General features: G+C 44.2%; 1 protein-coding gene across 1 annotated transcript in view; it reads right to left on the bottom strand.

Moving 5' to 3' along the window:
* Positions 1 to 26,149, bottom strand: part of ENTREP2 (endosomal transmembrane epsin interactor 2) — a 156,784-nt gene that overhangs the window by 18,447 nt on the left and 112,188 nt on the right. Inside the window, exons 3-4 of the mRNA XM_035131777.2 lie at positions 18,319 to 18,429; positions 9,248 to 9,376 (exon numbers count right to left, since the gene is read on the bottom strand). Coding sequence (XP_034987668.2) covers positions 9,248 to 9,376; positions 18,319 to 18,429 — 240 coding nt within the window. The remainder of the gene's footprint in view (positions 1 to 9,247; positions 9,377 to 18,318; positions 18,430 to 26,149) is intronic.

Genomic DNA, 26,149 nt, shown 5'->3' with positions numbered 1-26,149 from the left:
CTTTGCAACGGGTGAGAAAAGGGCGTGTGTGGGCGCGTGGTTAGCGGTGGCTGTAGTGACGGGTGCTGGAAATGAAATGGAAAGGATTGGAATGGAATGGTTCCGCATGTGGTTGTAACAGCGATGCTAGCAAGAGATTTGCGGCAGGGAGGGAAAACAGAGCAGGGGTGGAGGACGGCGGCAGCGGACGAGCATCCCTCCCTTGCTTCTGTGGGAAACGCCGTGATGACCCCCTTCTCCGCTGCTGGATAATGGAAGTGTGGCACTCAAAACAGAAGTGCACCCCAGAATGGAGTATATTTGGATTCCAAAAAAAGTTCACAAACTGGAACACCTTCTTCTGGTTTTGACGTGTTCCGAATAGTTCGTGAACTAGGCTGTTCGTAGACCGAGGTACCACTGTATGCAGTTGCTACAATTATTTCCAGGGGTTCTGAAAGGGAAGGGCAGCATCAACCTCTTATATCTGCAGTCTTATGAAAGCCTTGCTGGGAGAATGCCTGGAATCCAAGAGCCTTTTTAAGAGCAAAGGGTAAGCATAATTCTTCCAATGAAGAGAAAATCCTGGGGCAAAGACACTGATAAGGTGATGGCTCCTCATAAATCTACCTTTAAAAAATAAATCAGGCAGATAAAAGGGTCCTCCAGGAAGGACCTTGTTATGCATGAATGAAAGACACCAAAGTAGCTGCAAACAATTGAATTCTATCCAGCCCTCCAGGTCTAACCCCAAAATCTCAGCCTTGTCTCTTGACTCTCCTAACATTTAAAAAGTGGTCTGTTTTGCACTTCCGGTCTGCCGCGCTGGTGGAGAGGCGCAGAAACCTCGAGCTCCGAGGTTTCTGGCATCGCGGAGGGGGGGAATTCCGCGGGAGCCACGCGGATCCCCACAAGAACCCCGGGTAGAGCGTCCCGGGGGCGAAATAGCCCGGCAGAGCCCCAAAGGCGAATCCTCCGCTGCCCGGGAGCTCGTTAGAACCCCTGAGAGCCAGCAGAGTGGCAGTCGCGGGAGCCATTTTTGGTGCCATCGTTACCTCCATGAAGCAAAGCTCCGTGCCTACAGCCTGCAAGCGCCGGATTCTTCCTGTAAAAAGATTAGATCTGGACCAAGTAAGTTAAAATTTTACGATTTGGACTGAGAATTTGGCGCTGGGAGGAGGCTTAAAAGGGAAGTCAGCCCCCCCAATTGAGTAATGGACGATGCAGTAAAGCTATGGAAAGCCCAGAAATTTACTATTAAAAAAAACTTTTTCCTGATGCAGAGTAAGGGGAAAAGATAAAGTGTACTTAAATTTCTGCAAAAGACTGTGATTTGACAAGGGGAACCCCCCCCTGTGAACTTGGAGTCGGGTCAAAGGAAGGATCGGCTAGCCGCCTTTGTGACGTCACAATACAAAAGAATGTGTCTGTCTGTGAGCCTGAGACTGAGAGCTGTAGACAAACAAAAGAGGAACTTTTAAAAACAAACCTCAAGGCTGCTTAGTGCTGAATTTGAGTCTGACTATTAAGAGAAAAAGTAAAGAAACAGAGGTTGGATCCAGTTCAGATGGGATTTTATTCCTTTTACATTTGGAAAATACAAAATAAGGACAATAACAAAATGCATCTCTGGGTTATTTGTGGGGCATAGGAATCCCCCCCAAAAAATATAGTCTGGCCCCCCACAAGGTCTGAGGGACAGTGAACTGTCCCCCTGCTGACCCCTGAGATAAAGCTATCAAGGCCAACTGAGACAGGAGATAACCTTTTATGAGCATCTCCCCCCCCCCACAAATACTGGAGCCAGTCTAGTTAAGCAAACAGATTGAAATCTGCCAAAAAATGATTGAGTTTATATCCCAGCTTTCTCCCAAGGAGTTCTAGGTGGCTTCCATAGTTCTCCACCTCATTTTATCCTCACAACAACCCTGTGAGGTAGGCTAGGCTGAGAGGCAGTGACTGGCCCAAGGTCACCCAGTGAGCTTCATGGCCAAGTGGAAATTTGAACCGTGATCTCCCATGTCCTAGTCTGCGACTCTGACCACCTCACCCTGCTGGCTCTACAACATACGGTTACATCTCTCATGTTCAATGTTGAATGCCTCAGTGCTGTCAGAAGAAGAAGAATGCTGGCTGATTTTTTGGGATACTATGTCAACTTGTTTTTAACAGCAGTTTTTAATCAGTATTTTTAAATGAGTTTTAAAATACAGTTTTCTGTAAACCACTTGGAGGGCTTTTTGATTAAGTGGTATACAAATCTTGTGTCAGAAATAAATAATCTACCACCTCCACTGATCACATAACATGGAAAGGCCACTTGAGGCATTGGCCAAGTGCTGCTGTCGGCCTCAGCTGAGTCACTCCCTGTCTCCAGGGCTCTGTACAGAAGGCACCCAAGAGCGGAATCCTACAAAGAGGAAGCTAAAATTAGCAGGAAACTTTGAGAGGTTCATTGCTTTGGAGAAACTATAATTTCAAAATCCCAAAGACCTATTTTGCAGCCTTGGAAACTTGAACAGACAAAAGTTACCAGGTTTCCTTTTGTTTTTTTGTTTTTGCATTGCTGCGTTCCATCGAGTGCAGCCTGAGGTTAATCCAAATCCAATCACACTAAAACAATTTATCTGCAGAAAAATGACAGCCTAATATTGTGTGCCCCCCCTTCACAGTCCTGAAACCTGGTCCCATTTGAAACCAAAAGTACATGCACAAAGACACTGCCAGCTTTTCTGGGCATCTAACATTGAACTTGATTGTTCAAAACATGTTTACTTCTCTCCAAAGCAATACAGGTACCTTTTAAGACTTCAGTGGATGAACTTCCTCTATAATCTCAGGAAATTACAGTAATTTGCAAACATCCTTTTCCTTCTGACAGCATTTCTTTACCAGGTCCTTAAATGGTGTGTGTGTGTGTGTGTGTGTGTGTGTGTTTAGAAATGCTGATGCCACTTTATAAATATTCGGAAAACACTCATGTTTATATCTAAAGGTCAGTTTCTTTCAAATTACAGGCCCTGGCTTCTAATGGCAAATGCACCCCAAAGTGGATCTTTCTTTCCAATTTATACATCAATGTGTACTTTGAGAGTTTGTTTTGCAAAGCCAAAGCTCAGTGGCAGGGCAGGTTTCTGTGCCCGCAGCGCAGTCCCAGGTTCAGTCCCCTGTGGCATCTCCGGAAAGGGCTGAGAAAGACTTCCTGGCTGAAACCCTGGAGAGCTGCCATTCAGTGTAGTGTCAGACAATGGTTCAATGAACCAATGGTCTGACTTGGTATAAGACAGTTATTCTGGCATTCTGTACTACTCTCATCAGGGGAAGAGCCTCAGCTCACTGGAAGGGGACTTGTTTTGCATGCCAGAGGTTCAATCTCCAGCATGTGGGGGGGGGGCTGGGAATGTCCCCTGTCTAAATCCCTGGAGAGCTGCCAATCAATGTAGGCAATACAGAGCTAGATGGATAAAGAGTCGGACTCTGCATAAGGCACCTTCCTCATTTCCTAGTCAAATTGGCAGTTTCTTCAGAACTTAAGGACTGGAGGATCTTATTATTTTTAAGGGAAGGGCCATCACTCAGTGATGGAGCACTTAACTTCGCATGCAGAAGGCAGGGGCAGAGGAAGGGGGGACAGAGGGGGTGGATTGCCCTGGGTGTCTTCACTGAGAGGGGTGACATTTGGCACACCGCCCACCCGCCACTCCCAAGTCTACCCCGAGCTGTTGGGGGAAGCGGGGAGCTGCACCACTTTGCCGACAGCATTCCTCCCTTCCCCCCAAGCTTGGGGAAGGCTAGGGAGTCGCGTGCAGGCGGCGTGCAGAATGTCCGTCCCCGGCTGCAGGGCGCCACACCACTCTGTGCACCCGAGTGGCTATTCTGCACCTGGGAGGGCACTACCTGCCCCCCAGGCAGCGCAGGCATATGCTCTACCGCTGCATTCGGGGGTTAAAATAGGGAATCTGCTTTGGAATGCAGGATGTCCCACGTTTTATAAGGGAAGGAATCCCGACGAGCAGGTGCAGAAAAAATCTTTGTAGAGCACTTTTCTAAATCTACAGACAAATATGACGAGTCCACAGCACATGAAAATCAGCGAATCTCAAAAGAGTCTATCCTGGGGACCAGCGACAGTAGGGAGAATTGATATTCGGGTGACCAGGAAAGCAACCAAGGAGCTGAGAAACCTCTGACTCAAATATCCCCCTCACCATGAATTTACAGAGTGGTCTTAACTTAAGCAAGAAATTATTTCACCGTTATTTCACCGTATCGAACGTCTCCACACCTCTGCCACACTGCAATATGGAGATAATACTTGCCTGTCCCCACAGAATTGCTATAAAGGGATGCTGGACTAATGGGTCCTTAGTCTGATCCACCAGCACTACTGAATCAAGTTGCTGTAATTCAAAGTGGTGTTCAAACCCAATGGAAACAACTAAATATTTGTTTGTCTATTTCAAATCTTGCTCCCTCATTCCTTTGGAACTGGCAGCTTGGAGTGTTTATTTCCACATTTTGTATCCAATCTTTGCATAAGCTTACATCTAACAAAAAAGTGTCTTTTAAAAGTGCCAGAATCATACTGGTATTCAAAAGCATACTGCCTCCAAGCAGTTGCCAAATGTTCCAAATGACCAGTACCCTGGTCATTGATATTGATTTGTGTTGTTCCGAGCATTCAAAGCAGGCTGCATTCTAACTGCCTCAGAACTCCAAGGGGCAGTTGCTACAGTGCTCAGACCAGCTTCACTCTTCTCAGGTCTTCTCTTAGGTCAGACACACAAAGAGAAAGCCCTGGAAAAAGCCCTTGTGTACCAGAGACTAGTTGAAAACTGATTTCATGTAGGTGCATATATGCAGCACTCCTCAGTTCCCCACCAACAAAGCAGTGTTTTCCCAGATAAGAACAAATTGACTTTTATTTCCTTTTGTCCTGTCTGAGAGCCACTTGGTAAGCTTTTCCCATTGTGTGTGTGTGTGTGTGTGTGTGTGTGTGTGTGTGTGTGTGTGTGAGAGAGAGAGAGAGAGAGAGAGAGAGAGAGAGAGAGAGAGAGAGAGAGAATATGAGGACTAAAGCCAGAAAGGATTCTTCCCTGAACAGCAGCTGTATTGCACCAAACTTTCCAGGGTAGAATGTGTAACTTTGGTTGGATCATGCCTGACATTTTAACAATGGAGAGGGAAGGGAGGGGAGCATAGGAATGCAGAGGAGGAGTGGACAAGACAAGAGCATGGAGGGGGCCCATAAGAACAAAAGGGTTTGTGTGGTTGTGCAATTTCTTCACCCCTGGGGAAGTCTGATTCTTGGCACCTAGGATTGCAGGTACAGTATAGCAGACTTTTCCATTCCTACATCTCAAGGTGGGAAATGCAGAATTTGCCCTAGAATGATGGCATTGTTTTAGCTGCACATCACTATTTGCTCAAACTTTAGAAGATAGAATCATAGAGTTGGAAGAGACCACAAGGGCCATCCAGTCCAACCCCCTGCCAAGCAGGAAACACCATCAAAGCATTCTTGACATATGCCTGTCAAGCCTCTGCTTAAAGACCTCCAAAGAAGGAGACTCCACCACACTCCTTGGCAGCAAATTCCACTGTTGAACAGCTCTTCCTGTCAGGAAGTTCTTCCTAATGTTTAGGTGGAATCTTCTTTCTTGTAGCTTGAATCCATTGCTCCGTGTCCGCTTCTCTGGAGCAGCAGAAAACAACCTTTCTCCCTCCTCTATATGACATCCTTTTATATATTTGAACATGGCTACCATATCACCCCTTAACCTTCTCTTCTCCAGGCTAAACATACCCAGCTCCCTAAGCCGTTCCTCATAAGGAATTGTTTCCAGGCCTTTGACCATTTTGGTTGCCCTCTTCTGGACACGTTCCAGCTTGTCAGTATCCTTCTTGAACTGTGGTGCCCAGAACTGGACACAGTACTCCAAGTGAGGTCTGACCAGAGCAGAATACAGGGGTACTATTACTTCCCTTGATCTAGATGCTATACTCCTATTGATGCTGTCAGGATAAGGCCTACTTATGAGTAGGACCCTGGCAGAGACACATGCCCTACTGGCATGTTCTCCCCCTCCTGGGTGATCATTCGGGAGCTTCATAAGCATTCTCCAGCCCGAACATCACAGCAACTGGGAAAACATGGGGTGTCCCCTCTTTCCTTATAGTCCAAGCCTTTTTTCTCCCACTCCTAGATTAAAATATGGAAGTGTAACATGAAGCAAGATAAAACTGCTTCAGGGGCCCAATTTGTCTCCTGTGATGCCAAATGAGCACCTTCAGTTTAGCACAATTTCAGAGTGAGATAATTTTTGCAATCATTTCTAGCAGGAGAAAAACTGCAGTTCTGAATTAAAATATTTATTTTTCCTTAATATGTAGGAGGCTGTGGAGCCATTTCATAATCTAATCTTGATGTAATGCTTTTGTAGTTACTCCAGGGATCACTTTACTTTTAATAAAACTTTTTGTTGGTATGAAGGAGTTAAATTATACACAGGATATTATGTTCTGTCACTGAGAATGCTGGGAATGCATGAGCTTGTATAAATAACTCTGTACGAAAGGTGGAGTTCTCTTCCTGTTCTTCTTAATTGCCTCGCTAGACGAATTTAATTCGTTCCACGGGTCTTTTCTTATAACGGAAAATTCGTCTAGCAAATCCCATAGGAATGCATTGAAATTTTTTTGAATTTTTTTTTTGCCCATAGGAACGCATTAATTGAATTTCAATGCATTCCTATGGGAAACCGCGATTTGCTAGACGAATTTTTCATAAAATGAATTCGTCTAGCGAGGCAACCTCCGCTCGTTTTCCCGGCTGGAGAGAGCATGTCAGCTTAATCCCCAGGAATGTAAATAAATATAGCTAAAAGATAAGGAGCTCGACGCAGTCCTGTTTTATTTCTACTTGAGACCAGCTGCTGTGCTACTGTTGCGCTCTCTGCTAAAGGGGGACGAAAAGCAGGATGCTTCAGAAGTGTGCTGGGCAGCCATTATTGCCTAATTAGTCTCCCGGTCACATTATTGAGGTTTCACCACCTCATAACTCAAAGTTGACCATAAAATTATAAATTACTGAATACTTTTAACCCAGGGTGTGGGGATATTTTAACTCAATGCCCAATGATGTAAAAATGGTCTCTTAGGACTTAGCATTTGGGTTTTTTTAATGCCTCCAAGGCAACAAATCTATGTTTATTGTATTTTTTTTTAAGTTGGAGCGCCTTAATGTGTTTTATGGTAAAGCTTTGTTGCAACAAGGAAACATAAAGAACAGAACATAGCAGGAACTTGGGCAGCAGATACTTTGCAAGCAGAAGACCTGAGGATCAATGCCGGGCACCTCTTAGCTGAGAGTCCAGCATTGCGGAGACTTGAACGAGATGGTCCTTTGGGTTCCTTCCAAATCTAGAATTCTATGACTCTAGGTAGGCAAGGGATTTGAAAAGATTCCTATTAACCCTTAGAGAGCCACTGCCAGCCAATGTAGACCAGACTTCCCCAACCACGTGCCCTCCAGATGCTTTGGAATACCAACACCCAACTTCCTTGACCATGGGGCAAGGATGACTGCAGCTGATGGGACCTTGGAGTCCAAGACCAGGGAAGGCAGTTGCAGTCAACACTAAGGTACACAGACCATTAGTCTGACACGGTATGAGGCAAATTTTGGAGTGGAGAGCAATAACCTCAATTGCTGGCAACTCCAGTAGAAGGGGAAGGGGAAGACTTCGGTAGGAGAGCCACTGCCAGTCAAAACAGACAATATCCAGCGAGATAGCCAAACTGCCTGACCTGGGGTGGGTCAGCTTCCTAGGTTCCTAAGTTCTCCACCCCAACATCAGAGCATAAGAAGAGCCTGGCTGTTGGATCAGCTGTGTCAGCACAAGAACTTGCATATTCCTAGGCCAAAAGAAAGAAGTTGGCCTAATAATAAAAAATAATAACGCAGCCAGGTGAGCTATTCTGTACTTGGTGACCCAGGGCCATGAGCATTTAAGTAGTGCATCTTTTTGATGCTGTGGCCAAGGATTTCATGCACTGGACCTTGTCAGCTATTTAAATGTCAAGTTCTCTGAAGGCCAATTAATTGTGAGATAAGACACTCTATAAATCAATAAAATAAATACAGGGCTGTCGTTGGCAATAGCTTAATGATCCCTCTTACGTACTCCTCAGTCATGGACTTCTGCCATTCACTTTCATGTAATTTGTTTTTTTCCAAACAACCTCCCTCCATCACAAAAAAAAAATCACATATAGTGTAGTCATTCTATTATTGAAACATCTGAGAATAGAGCCGGGGAAAGAGGGAATAAAAGTAAACCTTGGCTTGAGATACGGAAATCCTCTGAGATACGGTAATCATACCCTCCATATGAGTAGCTCTCATGCGCTAGTTATTGCCCACATTTGCTGATTGAATTTCACGGCTTATAGTAACAGTGCAGTTTGGACTGTTTGGGGTGGTTATGGAGAAGAACAAAAGCACCGTTGCTCATGTGTCAGGGTGTGATGTGAATGGGCTGGACATTACTAGGTTCAAGCACAACTCTGCAAGGACACCAAACTGTTTTCTTGCACTCTGCACCACCATCATCACCACCAGGCCATACTATAATAGCACATTATGAGCGTGAGGGTGTGGAGGTCCCTTCCAGAACTGGGGCAGCCTGATAATCAGGATCCAGCAGGAACCTGCTCTCTCACCTCACCCATCTCCCTGTCTGTTCCCACCTCTCACTCATTCCACAGTGCCTGTCACACCATCTTCCCCAGTGCCATCAGACATTGGGGGATGTTCCACTGGCCCTGCCCACCTGCAATTGCTGATCTTCTGAAAAAAAGTGTAACTTGCCCCTCAGATCAGCCTCCATACCTGAGGACTAGGAAGTAGCCAATTTAACACCAAATTTTCAAAAGGGATCTGGGCAGGGTGGATCCTAGAAATTACAGGTTTGTCTTTGTAAAACTGGCGAAATGAGGCAGGCTAAAATCAACATGGGCTAATTGCTCATCTATGTTGTGTGTGCCCAATCCTCTGTGTTTATTTGGAAGGATGTTCAAATGAGTTTAATGGGACTAGACTCACGTAATGGTACAACCCCCCCCCCCAGGATGGCAGGTCAAGTCCCTCTAATATTGAATGGTTCTCAGCATGCTTCAGTATTTTGCATCTCCCATTTCCAGAGGTTTTGATTTTGTCACAAAGAAACCTAGCAAAAGAGGAGGAGAGAATTTATCTGAATCTCACCTTTAGGGTCAGTCTGACAGTGTTGCATTCCTGCAAAGGGTTCAATTTCAGCATCTCACCCAGGCTGCAGCCTGAAGGCTGGTGTTGTAGCTCACAGCAAACGCAGACGCTGTCACTGTCAAATTTAATCTGAGAAAATAAAAAAAGAACAGGCCAAAGTTTTAGTAAGTGCAAAACAACTAAACAACACCCCAAACCTACCAAAGCATCCAATAACATGACTTGATTTGGTCAAGTAAGGTATGTGTCAGGGAGGTTGCTGGCTACCCTCGAACAACGACACTCCAAACCATCTTGTCTATTTACAGTGCAATAGCTTCATGAAAACATGTCTACTCAGTATCATCAGATTCTCCCAGTGGCACTTTTTGGCTCCTCCCCCAGCAGACATATTGTGGTACCCCCCCCCCCCAGCATTTCTAAGGGACAGAGGCTCCCTTCTCATGTGAACGAATGGTGGGTTCTGTGTGGGGCTGGAGAATGTGGCATTTTCCCAGGTGGCCACCTTCAGACTTCACTTGGATGCACGGGGGAAGAAATCTCCTTGTATTCAAAACCAAAAACAGGTACATCCAAAGAAAAATACCAGCTGAATCAGCACCCCAGTCCTAATGGCAGGAGAGCCTCCAAAATGCTCCAGAGCCATGTACCAAGGTTCTTATTTCTTGATATAACCTTGCCCTTAACCTCTAGCACCCTCAGTCAACCAAAGATCTCCTCTATTAAATATCTCTCCTCACTGCTCCTTGCTGCATATGTCATAAAATTGTAGAACAGTAGCACTGGAAACCACCCTATGGTTCACCTGGTCCAACCTGCTGCAATGCAGGAATCATGCAGCACGTAGGTAAACTATGGAACTCCCTGCCACAGGAGGCAGTGATGGCCACCAACTTGGATGGCTTTAAAAGAGGACTGGCCTGGAGGAGGAGGCTATCAACGGCTGCTAGCCAGGGTGGCTATCTCTGCCTTCACAGTTGGAAGCAGCAATGCTTCTGAATACCATTTGCTGGAAACTGCAGGAAGGGAGCGGGCTCTTGGACTCGGATCCTGCTTGGGGTTTCCCATTGAAGCATCTGGTTGGCCACTGTGAGAACAGGATGCTAGACTAGATGGGCCCTTAACCTGATCTAGCAGGGGTTCCTATACAATGGGTCTACTCAGGAATAAGCAGCCCCTGGAAGCTGTGCTCAGGTTTTGGAGGCCAGAGGTTAAAAGGCCTCTCTTTGGGAGTTGCATGCTTAGAGTTTACACATCAAACCTGACTCTGCTTGAGGAGTTTCTAAATTTGCTGCTCCTTCATGACCAAACAAATTTATTTTATCACTAAGACAAAATAAATTTCCAAAACCTAGTCTGAGAAGCAGGCAGGGGTGTTTTGTTTTAAAAAAGAAGAAGCAAGCTGTCCTTTCCATTTAATTTGTGAATTTAAGAAGTCCTGAAAACAAAAGAGCTAAGAAAGGGGGAGAAGGTACGGTACAAGAGAAATATCTACAACACACCAAAAAACTGAGGAAATTTCTCTTGTGCTTTCAATTCTTTGATGACAGCAGGACATCCAGCTATGGGGAGGGGGGCAGGATTTTGTGGTTTGTATGAAATACATAAAAAGCCAAATATATGTGAGAAAACTAGCACAACCAGATATTATTAAGTCATTTGTACTAGATAACACACTATATGGAATGTTTCCCCTCCTATACAATATGAAAGAGGACCACCATCTTTGGCTACAATTTAAATACAGTGGTACCTCAGTTTAAGAACAGTCTGTTTAAGAACAATTCGGTTTACCAACTCTGCAAAACCGGAAGTAGTGTCCCGGTTTGAGAACTTTACCTCGGTCTAAGAACGGAATCCGAACGGTGGAAGGGCACCGGCGGTGGGAGACCTCATTAGGGAAAGTGCACCTCGGTTTAAGAATGGTTTCGGTTTAAGAACGGACTTCCGGAACGGATTAAGTTTGTAAACCAAGGTACCACAATATGTCAAACAAATTGATATTATTCACTCATATAGCCATGTTATCTTAGAAACTGAAAGCTCTAGGAGCTTAAATGTGTCATTTCAAGGGAATAAATAAATAATACACACTGTCAAAAGGATATCAAGTTGTCCATCCTTCACAGAATAAAGAGAGAGAGAAATTAATTTGAAGATTGAACTAAGTCATAAAGTAAACTAGAGCTCATTTGCAAATTAATTTAGCAGAGTTCGTCCTCCCTTACAGAGTCTCTCATAAATCAGAGTCGTTGGTACCCACTGAGTGGAAAGGAGATGGGGGTTGCTGGCAGGAATAATTTCAGAGAAAGGGGAAAAAAAGAAAAGTATAATGGATGAGACTAGAAAGGCAAGAAAGCTTTAAAAAAATCTTAGGAAGGCAGCCTTCCCCAACTTGGAGCACTCTGATGGGCAAACTCAAAGGAGGGTGAAAATGGCAGCACCCACAGAGGATCCCTGAACCAAGGAGGGCTTCCCCCAGGATGCTACCCTAGCCCTGTGTTTTTATTTTAGGTTAGGATAATTTTTATTCCTTTCTTTCTTAGGATTTTGATTCCCTTTCTTTTTTTACTCATTTCTTCCCCCTTTTCTTCCCCATTTCTCGGGGGGGGGGGAGAACCCCCTTCTTCGTCATCTTGGGGTTACCCCCACCTTATTTTTACCTTTATTTTAGGTTCTATTTCTCATAATCATTATTATTACTATTTTAAAATGTTTCTTTATCCTCCTCTGCCACCATCAGCATCATTATTATTACCAGTGCTTGGAAAACCACCCCTCCGGCACTCGACCACCCCCTCCATCACACAGGGGAGACAGGATAAAGCTATGCTGGTCCTGTTGCAAAATAAATTAGAACTCCAAGACAGGTAAAAACACACACCAACTGGCTGAACAATACCATCAAACTATTATTACTAAAACATATACATACCCACCCACCCCCAAATAAGCTTTTTCGCTTTTACTCCACACTTTAACTTGAATCTCCACTTTGGTTTTAGACCTTTTTTAAAAAATTACTTTTTGACACTATTTTTCTTTAAGAAAAAAGAAAGGGAAAAACATATTTTTCTTTTCAAATTTTTAACCTCACCTCCCATTTTTCACTTATCCTCCCTGATTCTTGACTTCTACCTCTAAATCCCTATCCTTATCCTTGCCCCTGTACCGTACCGTATCTCCTCCATTAATCTTTTAATTTTTGCCCATACACACACACACACACACACACACACACACACACACATTTTTTGTCTATTTATGTATATATTTTCTTTCAATCCTCAACTTTTTATTGTTAGTATTATTAGCATTTTAATACTGCTGTCCTAATGCCCCCTTTCCTCTGCTTCTTCTTCCCCCTTCCCTTCCTTTTTAAAGGACAAAAAAATATAACTTTCACCATTACTATTAGTTAACCCCTGAATTTTTTTTTGCTTTTTGCTTTTTAATTTTTTACCTTCTCCCCCCTCAATCTAACTAGACCTGTTACTTTCAGATTTTTAATCTCTCTGACTTTTTGTGTTTCAATTTTAAATCCTAATCCCACCCCTACTTTTACATTATCAATTTCCACGTCTAACTTTTATCCATGAAGCCACTAATAATAATAATGATAATGATAAAGTTCAGTACAGACCTGAACTTTAAAGCCACAACAGTGCTAAAAGACAAAAGAGGTAGATTTACTTTCACCAAAGGAACACTAGATGGCAAAACCAAACTGACACTTGGCTCAATATAGGCCCCAAACTCAAAACAAATAGAATTCATCCAGAAGACACTAAATAAATCCCTCTCCTTCTCCGAAGTAATAGCAATCCTAGGAGGTGAGTTCAACCTTAATATGAGAGGCATCTCCCTGAAAGACAACCACCCCACAAGCCCATGGGGCAACCTTCCTCTGAGGGAAACCCCAAACTACTAGAGCAGGGGTCCCCAAACTAAGGCCCGTGGGCCGGATGCAGCCCAATCGCCTTCTAAATCCGGCCCGCGGACGGTCCGGGAACCAGCATGTTTTTACATGAGTAGGATGTGTACTTTTATTTAAAATGCATCTCTGGGTTATTTGTGGGGCATAGGAATTTGTTCATTCCCCCCCCCCCCAAAAAAATATAGCCCGGCCCCCCACAAGGTCTGAGGGACAGTGTACTGGCCCCCTGCTGAAAAAGTTTGCTGACCCCTGATATAGAGCAATAGGGAACATGTAACTATAAATAGGTTAAAATTAAACTGTATAAGCTAAAGCATGATAAATAATACAGATGTAAAACCACTGAAATATGTAGATTAAAACCTTAACCACTAATTTAAAATGTGCATGTTAAGACATTGGCCATTAGATTCATTTTGAGCTTGTCTCCTTAATTTTATAGCAGCAGCACAAAACTTAGCCATACATGGAATTTGGCAGCTCTGGGGACTTCCGGTCTACTGCCAGCGCTGATCGGTGAGGAATCCTCAAGCTCCAAGGTTCCTGGCACTGTGAGGGAGGGAGGAGCCGCAACAGCATCTCTGGGTTATTTATGGGGCATAGGAATTCATTCATATTTTTTTTTCAAAATATAGTCTGGCCCCCCACAAGGTCTGAGGGACAGTGGACCGGCCCCCTGCTGAAAATTTTTGCTGACCCCTGAACCAGAGACTCCTACAAACAGCTAAAATGCTACAAGATAGAGGCCTTTACAACATATGGGGCAAATAAATAAATAAATCCGGGAGACACCAGCTACACGTTCCAATCTGGGTGCCACGGCACAATGTCCAGACCAGATAACATTCTGGTCGTGCAAGGTCTGATCCTCCTGGTTGAAACAACAAACATAGGCAACATTAAAGTCACAAACCAGGCCCCAGTAGAAGCTGCCCTTAGAATGTGACAGAAAACACAAACCACTCCATCATGGTCCTTCAGTCCCATCCTAACCACAAATAAATTAATAAGAGAGAGCCTCATGAAAACTCTCCAGAACTATTTCAAATAAAATGATATAGACAATATAACGACCCCCCTTCTTTGGGACACAATGAAGGCAGTTAGCAGAGGAGCCTACGTAAAAGAGAAAGCATTCCTTAAAAAACAAACCTAAAAAATTAGCAAAATAGAACAACAAACCACAGCTCTCTTATCACGATACAAATGCTAAAAGACTCCTTAAACTTATAGAACAAAAAAGACAGGACCTTGACTCACTAGACATCAACAAAACAATGATAAACATCCTATACTCAAAGCAACGCTTCTACCGTGTTTCTCCTAAAATAAGACATGCCTATAAAATAAGCCATGGCACGATTTCCATGCGTTGAAAAAATATAAGACATACCCCGAAAATAAGCCGTAGTGCTACTGTATGTGAGCTCTACTTGGTGAAGAGGACAAAAGTGGCATTTGCGGTGGAGAGGAGAGGAAGGAACGAAGAAGAAAAGAGGAGCGATTAAAGACGCCTCATGAATGACCTCCGTATGTGTCTCTTTCTCTCCCCCTGTGCGCGTCTCTTTCTCTCCCCCTGTGCGTCTCTCTCTCTCTCTCTCTCTCTCTCTCTCTCACACACACACACACACACACACAGCCCACCTCTCGCTTCCCCCCACCTTTTCCCCCTTCCATTCTACCGGTATGTGCCCAGCCATGAGTTGCTTGTTGATTTCCTCTTGATGGCCGAGACAGAGAACGAGGCAGGCAAACTGCAGCTACGGTAGGAAAGTAGCGAGCTCTCGCAGACACGCGGGTGGTTTTTTTAAAACTGACATCCCCTCCCTTCTTGCATTCCTAGGCTTCAAAGGTTATGCATATGAAAGAGGAGATTAAGGAGATAGATAAAGACAACTTCCTATTATCACCTTGCCTTTGTCCTGAAAGGTAGAAACCTTATGGTAGCCATGAGATCTGGGCATCAAAGGAAAGTACTTAACAGCTATTTGGTAAAGCCAATTGTGATCTCAGGCAGCATCTGGCTAATCAGTCCTGAGAGAGAGAAACGTGATTCTGTAAAATTCATATAAAAAATCATTTCCCTGTTATGATCCAGCCCCCGAATAAGACATCCCTTGAAAATAAGCCATGGTGTTGTTGTTTTTTTGAGGAAAAATAAATATAAGACGTGTCTTATTTTAGGAGAAACACGGTATGTGTATGGAGTGAAAAACTCCAGACTATTTGCAAACAGGTGTCGTAAAAAAATCACTAAAAACAAGAATTCATTGCATCACCAAGAAAGATGGCAACATAACATTCTCTATACAATTTGAGAAAAGACAATGCACATTTTTTTGTGAATCATGAAATTTTTTAATAAAAAATGTTGTTGTTTGGTCGTTTAGTCGTGTCCAACTCTTTGTGACCCTAGAGCACGCCAGGCACTCCTGTCTTCCACTGCCTCCCGCAGTTTGGTCAAACTAATGTTGGTAGCTTCGAGAACACTGTCCAACCATCTCATCCTCTGTCGTCCCCTTCTCCTTGTGCCCTCAATCTTTCCCAGCATCAGGGTCTTTTCCAGGGAGTCTTCTCTTCTCATGATGTGGCCAAAGTATTGGAGCCTCAGCTTCAGGATCTGTCCTTCCAGTGAGCACTCAGGGCTGATTTCCTTAAGAATGCATAGGTTTGATCTTCTTGCAGTCCATGGGACTCTCAAGAGTCTCCTCCAGCACCATAATTCAAAAGCATCAATTCTTTGGTGATCACGCTCCCCATGTGTACAACAAGGACATGCGAGAAGGGTCTTGTGAAGGGTGGGGGCTGAGAAAGAGCCACTTTTCTCCTCCTTGGACTCCCATCTCCCTGCAGAGTGGAAGGGTTGCAGAGAAGTCCAGTTGCACCAGGAAGTGATCTGACCATGGCACTTCTTTTGTTTCGCTTTTACTTAGTGTCAGATCACTATGAGTGATTATGAGTTGGGCCAAACTTATTCAGGGGCAGCCTCATGGAATCCATACTTTCCACAAACTGCCCCTACTGCCCAACTTCCAGAACATGCACTCGGAAAACTGGATCTTCCCAATAGGATGCCTGGTACAAGCTAATGACTTCCTAAAAATCACTGCACCCCACCCCTCCCCACCTATATGACCTGGGTTGCTGTGTGTAAGAGAAACCTGGTGGACGAGCAGTGGCAAAAACAGGCCCATCTGCTTCATCCAACCAAGTATCTGTTACACATGCCTGTCTAGGAATGGGAAAAACCATTGCCATTTATCTTTTGAATCCTTTTAAGAACAGCCACATGAACAAGAGTAACAAAATCGTGCAACTGAAATGCAAAATGTGCAGAAAAATATTAGGCAGCCCTTCTATCTCTCGGTTTGGATTACTAGATCTTAACAAGCTGCACTCACACTACTAGATTGTCTTAAATAAACACAGACCTGATTGTCTGAGTGAATGCTGTGCATCTTAATGGGTAGCACAATCTCCATTTGTGGGGTGATATCCAGTCTCCAGGAGAACAAATATCCTTGTTGGCATAAAAAGCAAGCAGACAGATGCAAGAGAGGAAATGCTGTAAAGGGGGTTCTCTTTTAATTAAAATTATAAATAGAGGAAAATGGAAAAGGTATAACCAGATTTTATAGTGCAAACCAACTAATATTTCCTGGGGTTTGATATCCCTAATTTCCCATTTGCAATTATAAGAAGGCATTAATTGTATTTTGGGTTGCCATTGTTGAGTCAGAATCAATAAAACTGCCCTCCAAAGCTAATTTTTACCACTCTAGGTTCAGAAAAGAAGCCCGTAACACAATTGTCTTGATTTATTTTGCAATTTCATCAGCATTATTTCCTCTTCAGTGTTTCCCTCCACTGGATTGCACTTCCAACGGCTTCATCCTACCAATTTATACATCTCATTAAATTTAAAGACCAAGCAGACCCCTGATTAAACTGCAATCATGTTTGCAACATCTCTTTAAGCATCTGCATGTTTTCACCCACGGCTGGGTGTCTCATTTGCCACTGGAATGATAAATATGTAGCTTCCCTGGCCTCCCCTCCCCCAATAAGAGATTAAATTTGAAAACTGGACTATACAGAAATCTGAACTACCAAAAGCCTGCAGTCATAGCATACTGCAGAGTTCACATCAGTACATGAAATTCAGCTGCCACCCCCACCTGGAAACTATGAAGAACACTTGGAAGAGTTGGGTGTATTAAGCCTGGAGAAGAGAAGGTCCAAGAGAGAGACGATAGGTCTCTTCCAATATCTAAAGGGTTGGAGCACAGCAGTTCCCTTTTGCTCCAGAGAGCAACTAATGCATGGGAAGTACAAGGAAGTAGACTTCACCTAAACACTTGACAAGACTTCAATAAAGAAAGAACCGCTTGACAGTGGAAGAAAAGCTGGATAGCCAACTTTTAGGGATGTTGTACTAGCTGACCCCAGCATTGCAGATCCTGCACTAGATCAGCGGTAGCCAACATGGCCTCCAGCTCTTATTGGACTGCAGCTCCCAACAGACCCAGTCAGCATGGCCCAGTCAGGGATGAAGGGAGTTGTAGGCCACAATATCTGAAGGGTCATTGGATGCTCTAGACTTTCAAGGGTCTTTCCAGTGCTATTATTCTCAATCCTTGTTGCCTATCTGTGGTCACTAGCTATTCCTTGGTGTCCTTTCTCTATTATCAAGTCTTGGAATTTATTGGATCAGTTGTCTTAAAGTTTGCCTGATTTGCTTCAGTTCACATTCAAAGATGAACATACCTAATTTGCCCCTTTGAGAAATAATATGCAGATCAAAGCACAACCATCCTTCAAAATTTATACAAATTCCCCTACATTTTTGTGTGTCATTATGAGAGAGGAAAGACTATGCCATTTTTGTATGCATTGTGTGTCTGCAGAATTGCACTGAATGAATAGAATCTCCTCAGTCCACCCACAGCCATCCTTGCATGGATATTTTCCTTAGAAGCAACTCAGGTAGCTGCAATCACTCCCAATAAATGACCACCAGATTTTGCAGCTTTAAATATATATATCTAAATTTCTTCCTTTAATTTTTATTTTATAGGTTTTCAAATCAGTATTTGTTTCAAAAGAGAATATAATGAGTTTTTTCATTACTCACCAGTTGGCATCCTTCCAAGGAATTGACCAGCTGAGCATTCTGGCAGGAGAGGATGGAACCTGCCAAGTTGAGCATCACACAGACGGCCGACAAGAGCATGAAAAAGGTGATCTGGAGAAAAGAGATGGAGAGTGACCTGTTGATTACACATGGAAAGACTCACCAATCCAGAGATCCACAAACTTCCCTTGTTCATTTTCCTCTTTCCCAACAGTGCAAAAGGAGGGTGCCACAATCACATATACTCTCCCCCTGTCCCTCTCCACCTTGTTAGGAGACCCCTATTCCTCTCCCAGAGCTACAATTCTCAGTGTTTCCTGGTAAAAGAAACTGACTGTTAAATTATCCCAGGAATTATAGCTCTGGGAGTGGGGGTGGGTCATTGGCCTAACAACTGTTACCAACCTTAACAAACTATGGTCCCCAGGATTCTTTGGGGAAGCCATGATTGTTTAAAGTGGTATCATAGCGCTTTGGATGCATGGTGTGAATTTGGCGACAATGGCCAACCCCCCAGGTTTTCTACAGCATCTGCTTAATATTCTACGTTCATTTATTTACTGTACATGCTCTATATGGGCTCATGTGCTTACTTTCATAAAGTGAGAAAGAGAGACATCTACTTGTACAATCACAGACATTTCTTGCAGTGCAATCTCCCTTTCATGCTGACAATGAGTAGGTGAAAAATGTACTGCCTTTTGCCCAATGCCTCCGAAAACAGGGAGCAGAGCCCTCCATCTGAAGACTCCCCAACCCCCAAGAAATAACTATTTCTAAGAAACAGAAATATTGTTGAACTACTCCAAATATGTCTCCAGGTGACAACTGAACAAATGTTACAAATTTACTGGGAGATCTTATGGAGGCCAGCTACTCTAAGGAAATGAGTTGGTTACAACAGAAGCACACATTTCCAGGTTCCTGTCATCTAACTTTCACAGCTGGCTGATCCATTGAGGAGGCTTTGGGTCCTCACTATTTGCTTGACCTAATTCAGCAGCCATTCCTAAATGTCTTAATGTCTTGACCCTTCGGACTAAGACCATAGCTGCAGAACCCAAATGTGATTTCAGCACTGGTCTTTTTTTAGAATCAAGCAGCATAAATGTTTTAATCAATCAATCAATTAAATGCTATGTTTTCAGTGCAGAGATTCTGTGTCAATCCAACCGACCTTAAACAAACTATTCTGAAGAGCACAGAGTCCTGTCAACATGCTAAACAGACTGACATGTTTCCGTTTCCCTTGCAGATTGAAAATATGAAAATCCTTGACTATTTACATTGTTGGTGGGGATGCGAAGGGATATTTAAATTTTGGGGGGAGGTGTACGAAGAATTGAAAAAGATGCTGAAATTCACGTTTAAGAAAAATCCAGAATATTTTTTGTTAAGTCTAATTCCTGAAAACTTTCCAGAGGATAGGGAGAGCATTTTTCTTTACGCGTGCGCAGCGGCTAGGCTGTTGATAGGACAAAAATGGAAAAAAGCAGAGGTTCCTACATTACAAGATTGGCAGATTAAATTAATAGATCTTATGAGTATGGATAGAATGACCGCAGCAATTAGGAATAAACCGAAACAATTAGTAAGTAGGAAATGGGAACTTGTAGAGGATTATTTCAAGAAAAAGGACATTAAAACGGAGCTAAGGATCTGTTTACTTTGAAGTAGCGCGGAGAAAATTAGAGGAAGTGATGTAGAGGGGGAAGAAATATATTATAGGTTTGAATTGTGAAATGATTGTGAATGATTAAGAACGCAAGAAATTGGAGTATAGTATAGCTAAGCGGTGTGGGCAAGTTGGGAAGTCAGTTTTAGTTAATAATAAATAGAGACAAGAATGCAAATGTAATAATTCTTTTTGTGTAAAGTTATGTATTTTGGAAATGTTTTATTTTATGCTGTATTCGATTTTTAAATGTTTCAATAAAGTATTTTTTTAAAATCAAAAAAAAAAGAAAAAAAAAGAAAATATGAAAATCCTTATGTCCCAATGCTTCCTTCGCAGCCTGATCTGCCATCTGTCTCATTGCCAACAATTTCCACATGGGCAGGAATCTGCCAGAACTAACCTGAACAACCTATTAACTGAGATTCTGAATTCAAAAGCTGTATGTTGTTTACCAGTCAGAGAAGGCCAGAGGGTTTCCCCTTGCACCAGTGTTTCTGCATTAGCAGGGGCACCCGAGGCCAGCCTTGAGGGCAGTTCCTCTTCCCAAGACAAATTCTCAGCAGCATCCCCCAAAAGATGAGGTGTCACGGCACTGGGAACCCTTTCTTCTGTGCGAGGGCAGAAATGGCCAGTATTGGGTGTGTGTGTGTCTGCACTGCTGACCTGACTTCCCAATGCTGTGCACCACTGCCTCTACACATTAGTCCAATCACAGAACCATGAAACAGAACTATTCCATTTGCACAGCAGCACCATGAGATGCCTTGCAGGAGGTGAGATGTTTTGTCTGCCAAGTCCAGTATTGACCGTGTTGGTCTGCCTCTGGCAGAAAGAAGATTGCATCTCTCCTGTTCCCTGATCCTTTAACTGGAGATGCTGGAGAACCAAGGTGGCCCCTTCTGCATGCAAGGCAAGTGTCCTGTCCCTGAGCTGTAGCCCCACCTTCTGAATGAGCACCCAGCACAACCCAGGCTCATAGATGGTCCTTCCTCCACCCACAGTCACTCTGCCATATTCACGGAAAGGAAGGGCCCAAAAAGCCCCAGTGCTGCATGACTGTTCATCCACTACTTCAATATGCAATTACTCTATTGTGTGAGAACAGGGAAGACACATTTTCCAGGTAGGAAGAGACGTTGCCCAAGGGCTGTAATATAGATGTACTTTACAGCACTGGAGAGAAATGCAACCTGACACAGTTTCCGAACATGCTCTCCAGCCTGCAGAAAAAAGAAAAGGGCAGCACGAGAATTACAAAGACCCAGAGCAACCCTAAGCTCATCCACGCCTGAATGGCAATTGGAGGAAAAATGGACCAGCAGCAAGATCAAACGCCGCTCAGTTTCACCTTGTTCTGTTGGAAAGGGTTCTACTGTGTCACTGGTGTAATGAAGGGTGAGCTGGAGATGGACTTTTGCAGTTCACCTTCCTCAAACTGCTGGGGGAAATAGAAACATAGAATTGTAGGGTTGGAAGGGACTCATAGGGTCATCTAGTCCAAGCCCCTACAGTGCAGGAATCATGATTTTAAAATCCCTGAAAGATGGCCATCCAAGGTGGCCTAAGTAGGGGCCTACTTATCTATTTCACGATTCTAGATGGTATTGGGACTCTGACTCTCATCATTCCTGATCAGAAAAGTCCAACATCTGAGGGTGAGTGGCAGTGGTGCAACCTCACAATAGGAGTTACAAAATAGGCAAGATCCAACACAAGTTAAGGGCCTTTATTGGTTTAGCTCCAGTAGATGCCAGAGCTCTCAGGTTTGACAGTGGAAAGGACTCCCTTGGAAGGTGGTGGACTCTCCTTCCTTGGAGGTTTTTAAGCAGAGGTTGGATGGCCATCTGTCAGGGATGCTTTAGTTGAGATTCCTTCATTGCAGGGGGTTGCTGGCAATTGCAAATATGGGAGAGTGTTGTTGCATTCATGTCCTGATTGTCTCAACACTATGAGAACAGGTAGCTGGACTAGATGGGCCACTGGCCTGATCCAGCAGGGGGCTTTTTGTATTCTTCTCTCTAGTGCCTTTCACCTGTAGCCACTAAAGCAGCCTTCAACATGGTCAATCACGAACTTTTGGACCACTGCCTTGCTGACGTGGGGGTTCAGGGCCCAGCCTGACAATGGCTGCGCTCCTTTATCTCAAGTCAGGGACAGAGGGTGGCGCTAGGGAAGGAGTTGTCGCCACGGCATTCCTTGGTGTGCGGAGTGCTGCAGGGTGCAATCCTTTCCCCGGTGCTTTTTAATATCTTTATGCGCCCCCTTGCCCAGATTGTCCAGAATTTTGAGCTGGGCTGTCATCAGATGATGCAGATGACTCCCAGCTTTATCTGTTGATGGATGGCCATCCTGACTCGGCCCCGGACACACTGACCAGATGCTTGGAAGCTGTGGCTGGATGGCTGCGTGGGAGCCAGTTGAAGTTAAATCCTTCAAAGACAGAGGTCCTCTGGCTGGGTCGGGACGACATGGGGTTGGGGGGCCAACTCCCATCCCTTGTGGGGGCTCAATTAGTGCCAGTGTTCTCTGTCAAGAGCTTGAGTGTAACCTTCAACGCCTCCCTATGGAGGCGCAGGTTGCAGCTATAGCAAAGGCAGCATTTTCCCATCTCCGCCGTATTAAGCAGTTGGTCCCTTAACTTTCTCGCCCCGATCTGGCCACAGTGATCCATGCAATGGTCACCTCCAGGCATGATTACTGGAATTTGCTCAGTGCAGGGCTGCCCTTGAAGCTGACTCAGAAACTCCAGTGGGTGCAGAATGCCAAGGCGAGGCTCCTTAAGGGGTCCTTGCCATGGGACCGCATTCATCCAGTGCTGCGGGATTTGACATCTTTCCGCAGGGCCTGCAAGACGGAGCTGTTCTGCCTGGCCTTTGGGCTGGACTCAGTCTAACCCCCCCCCTTATTTTTTTATGGAACCCCTTATATGGGATTTAGTATATAAATTTTCCCTCGGCTCTTTTTGCTAGCCCATGTAGGACCAGCATGGATAGTTGGCCCCGGTGAATATTTGACGTTTTCTACCCTTATGGCTTTGATCTATAGGCTACCACTAAAACAAGGCTGCATTTTAAGCTGCATTTTAAACTGAATTCTTACTTATATTTTAATCAACTCTTTCTTTTGTTTTGTTTTTAATGTTTTTACTGTATTTATATTCAGTGTTAGCTGCCCTGAGCCTGGTCTTGGCCAGGGAGGGCGGGGTATAAATAAAATGTTATTATTATTATTAAATAGGAGAATAGCCAACTGGCATCCTCAGCTAAACTTTGAGATGCACCACTGATAGGAACTCCATGGCCATAAACCCCTGATTTCATTGTGGCTTTCCTTTGAAAAAAGCACCAATACACCAGCTATCTGCCACTGTTCCATGTTTTACTTTATTCAGGTGGTATGCAATCCAGTTAAGCAGGCCCTCCACTTGCTGGTTACTAATGCACAGGATACGTGCATCAGTCCAGACGCTACATAAAAGGGAATGGAGATATAATCACATACTCCTATCAAAACCTCCATCAAGGCTGTGCATGCTGCTGTTTAATCAATGCACGTGTGTGCTGATTATGCACAGCATGTATCCTGATGCAATGATGTGATTGCATCAATATCCCCCTTTATGAAAGGGTCTGATTAAGTCTGTACATTGTGAACCTGTAAAAACAATAATGATGCAGGACTGAAAACTGCAGCAACCTGCCCATGTACCACAATTAATGCAATAATTTCTCTCTGGTAAATTAGAAGACAGGTGGAATAGGACATGGAGCAGAGCAAGCCCAGAGAACAATATTGGAATAGAGCTGGGGACATCCACTCCCTAGTAAATACAAAAGGGGTTTTCTCCTTATTGAATTCCTACAGTTTCTTTTTTCTCCCAAGTATCTGATCTTTCACTTTTATCACTTGCTTCGCCAGATGCTAAGTGACCCAGACAACAGCAATGTCAGTCCTGTAACTGCTTAGCATTCCCTGGGCTCACTTTACTCCTCTTATTATTTCTTCTGTTGCTCGGGCTTATTCTCTGCTGCAGCTTTCAAGTTCTGGATGTGGGCTGGGGTATGATTTTTACAAAATCCTCTCTTTGCCTGCAGTCTACATATGCATATTTCTCAATGTCAACTGGGTGATGTATTGACACATTGCCTGAAACCGGTTTAAATTTAAAAGTGCAAAAGCGAGTTCAGAATTTCAGAGCAAATGTATTGCGAATCCCCGCTCGCCCCTGACTGCAACCAGAATCAAGCTACCTGATGCTTGCCCACTCCCTGCTTCCACAGCCCAGCGATGGCCTCAGGAGCCCAAGATGTGAGTGGGGTGCGCCAGCCCCTCAGCTGGTTTCTCTGGCCATGTGAGCACCAGCAAGCTGCCTCCTCCCTCCCTCCCTTGCACTGATCGCTGAGTGGAATGGAGCCAGAGTGGAACATGTTTGGTTAGTGCCCCCATCACGGTGGCTCCCAGTGATGGCAAGAGGCTATTGTTAGGGTGAGTCATGGCTAGAAGATCTGGGGAGGCCGGCGGCCCCCTGGGGCTTTGTGTTCATGTGCGTGGTGCCATGCCATGTGGTGCCCTGGCTGATGCGCTCTGCCTGAGGCTCAGCCCGGGGCAGCGGCGCATGCCATTACCAGGAACCGGCAGAAGCTGTGCACAGTGAAGCTGATTGTCTGTGTGGCTGGCAACTGCCCTCTTCCTCCCTGTCTTCTTTCCTCCATTCCAACATCATAATATATTGGCATATCACAAAGTTTAGCTGGAGATACATTGTAATGTTGGAAAGCAGATATCACTCAGCCCTAATGTCAACAACTCGTTCATCCTCATTAAACAACAAGCTGCAAAATACATTTTTAGAATTGGTACACCCACCCCACCCCTTTCTTTTGCATCTTTTAAAGTTTTATAGGTTTTCCCCTTGCTATAAAAACCTAGATAAATCTTTTTGCCATTGTTTGAACCGCAAGTGATTAGCTATAACACGTATTGTTTGGAACAAAAACAAAAACATTCTTGGCATATATTCATCTTTATTACAGAAATTCTACCCAGAAAAGACAGTTTTATCAGGATAGTTGAAATCCCCCATTACTACCATCTCACTTCCTTTTGAATGCTTGGTCATCTGTGTCCTCAGTTTGGCTTGGGGATCTATAGCATGGGCGTAGGCAGGGGGGGCAGGAGGGGGCAGCTGCCCCCCCCTAGAAGCAAAAAAAAATAATGTATTTTACAGACCATAACCAGCACTTTTCCCCTCCAAAAACTGAAGTGGAAAAGGCTTTGCTTTAGCAAGAGCAGCTAAGTCTCCGCTTGCTGGGGGGGGGCACAGCAGTAACAAAAACACATCAAATAAATAAAGCAAAGTGGCTACCAGTAGTTAAGCAGTTAAGACAATGGAGCATATATCCCCAGGCAAGATTTGATAGCTGACCATTTCACCCTATTGTTCTTAAGTGGGACTTGTTAATGAGCATTCAGGAGCATTAAGAGTTCTATTGGCGATTTAATGAGGGTGCAGACTCAGAGGATTCAATTTGACTAAGGTGGCTCTGCAAGGCTAAAAGGAAGTGAATAAGAAAGGGGGGGCTGTAGCTTTGACAGACACAGTGATGTTTATAAAAAGCATTGGTGTTCCAGTCTGCCCCTCCTCCTGCATCTGTATACTGTAAATCAGGGGTGGCCACCTCCCAAGAGACTCTGATCTACTCAGAGTTTAAAACTGGGGGTGATCTACCCCCTTTTTGGGGGTTCAGGTCAAAGCTGTTGAGTTTTTTTTTAAAGGAAGGGAAGCCCTGTTTTTTGGGGTTTAGGTCAAACTTGTTGAGCTTCTTTTAGGAGGGAGGGAGGCCCATTTTTGTTTAGGGCTTCAGGTCATAGTTCAATTTTTTTGAGGGAGGAGGAAAATTTGGGGTGAGCTTTTTTTAGGGGTGCCAGTGACCTACCAGTGATCTACCACAGACATCCAGTGATCTACTGGTAGATCACAATCTACCTGTTGGACGTGCCTGCTGTAAATCAAGCAGAGAGAAAGCTGCTTACAAGGCTCCTGTACATGCAGAGTTCCAGCATCACAGCGTCACCCAGAGGCACCCACAAATATGAGTTATCCCTCTCTCTATTTCTTCCTTCCTTCCCTCCCTCTTCCATCCTTAATAAAAT

The sequence above is a fragment of the Zootoca vivipara genome, chromosome 14 (assembly GCF_963506605.1).
Source record: "Zootoca vivipara chromosome 14, rZooViv1.1, whole genome shotgun sequence".
NCBI classification, from domain to species: Eukaryota; Metazoa; Chordata; class Lepidosauria; order Squamata; family Lacertidae; genus Zootoca; species Zootoca vivipara.
This window is presented reverse-complemented; position numbering and strand designations above follow the sequence as displayed.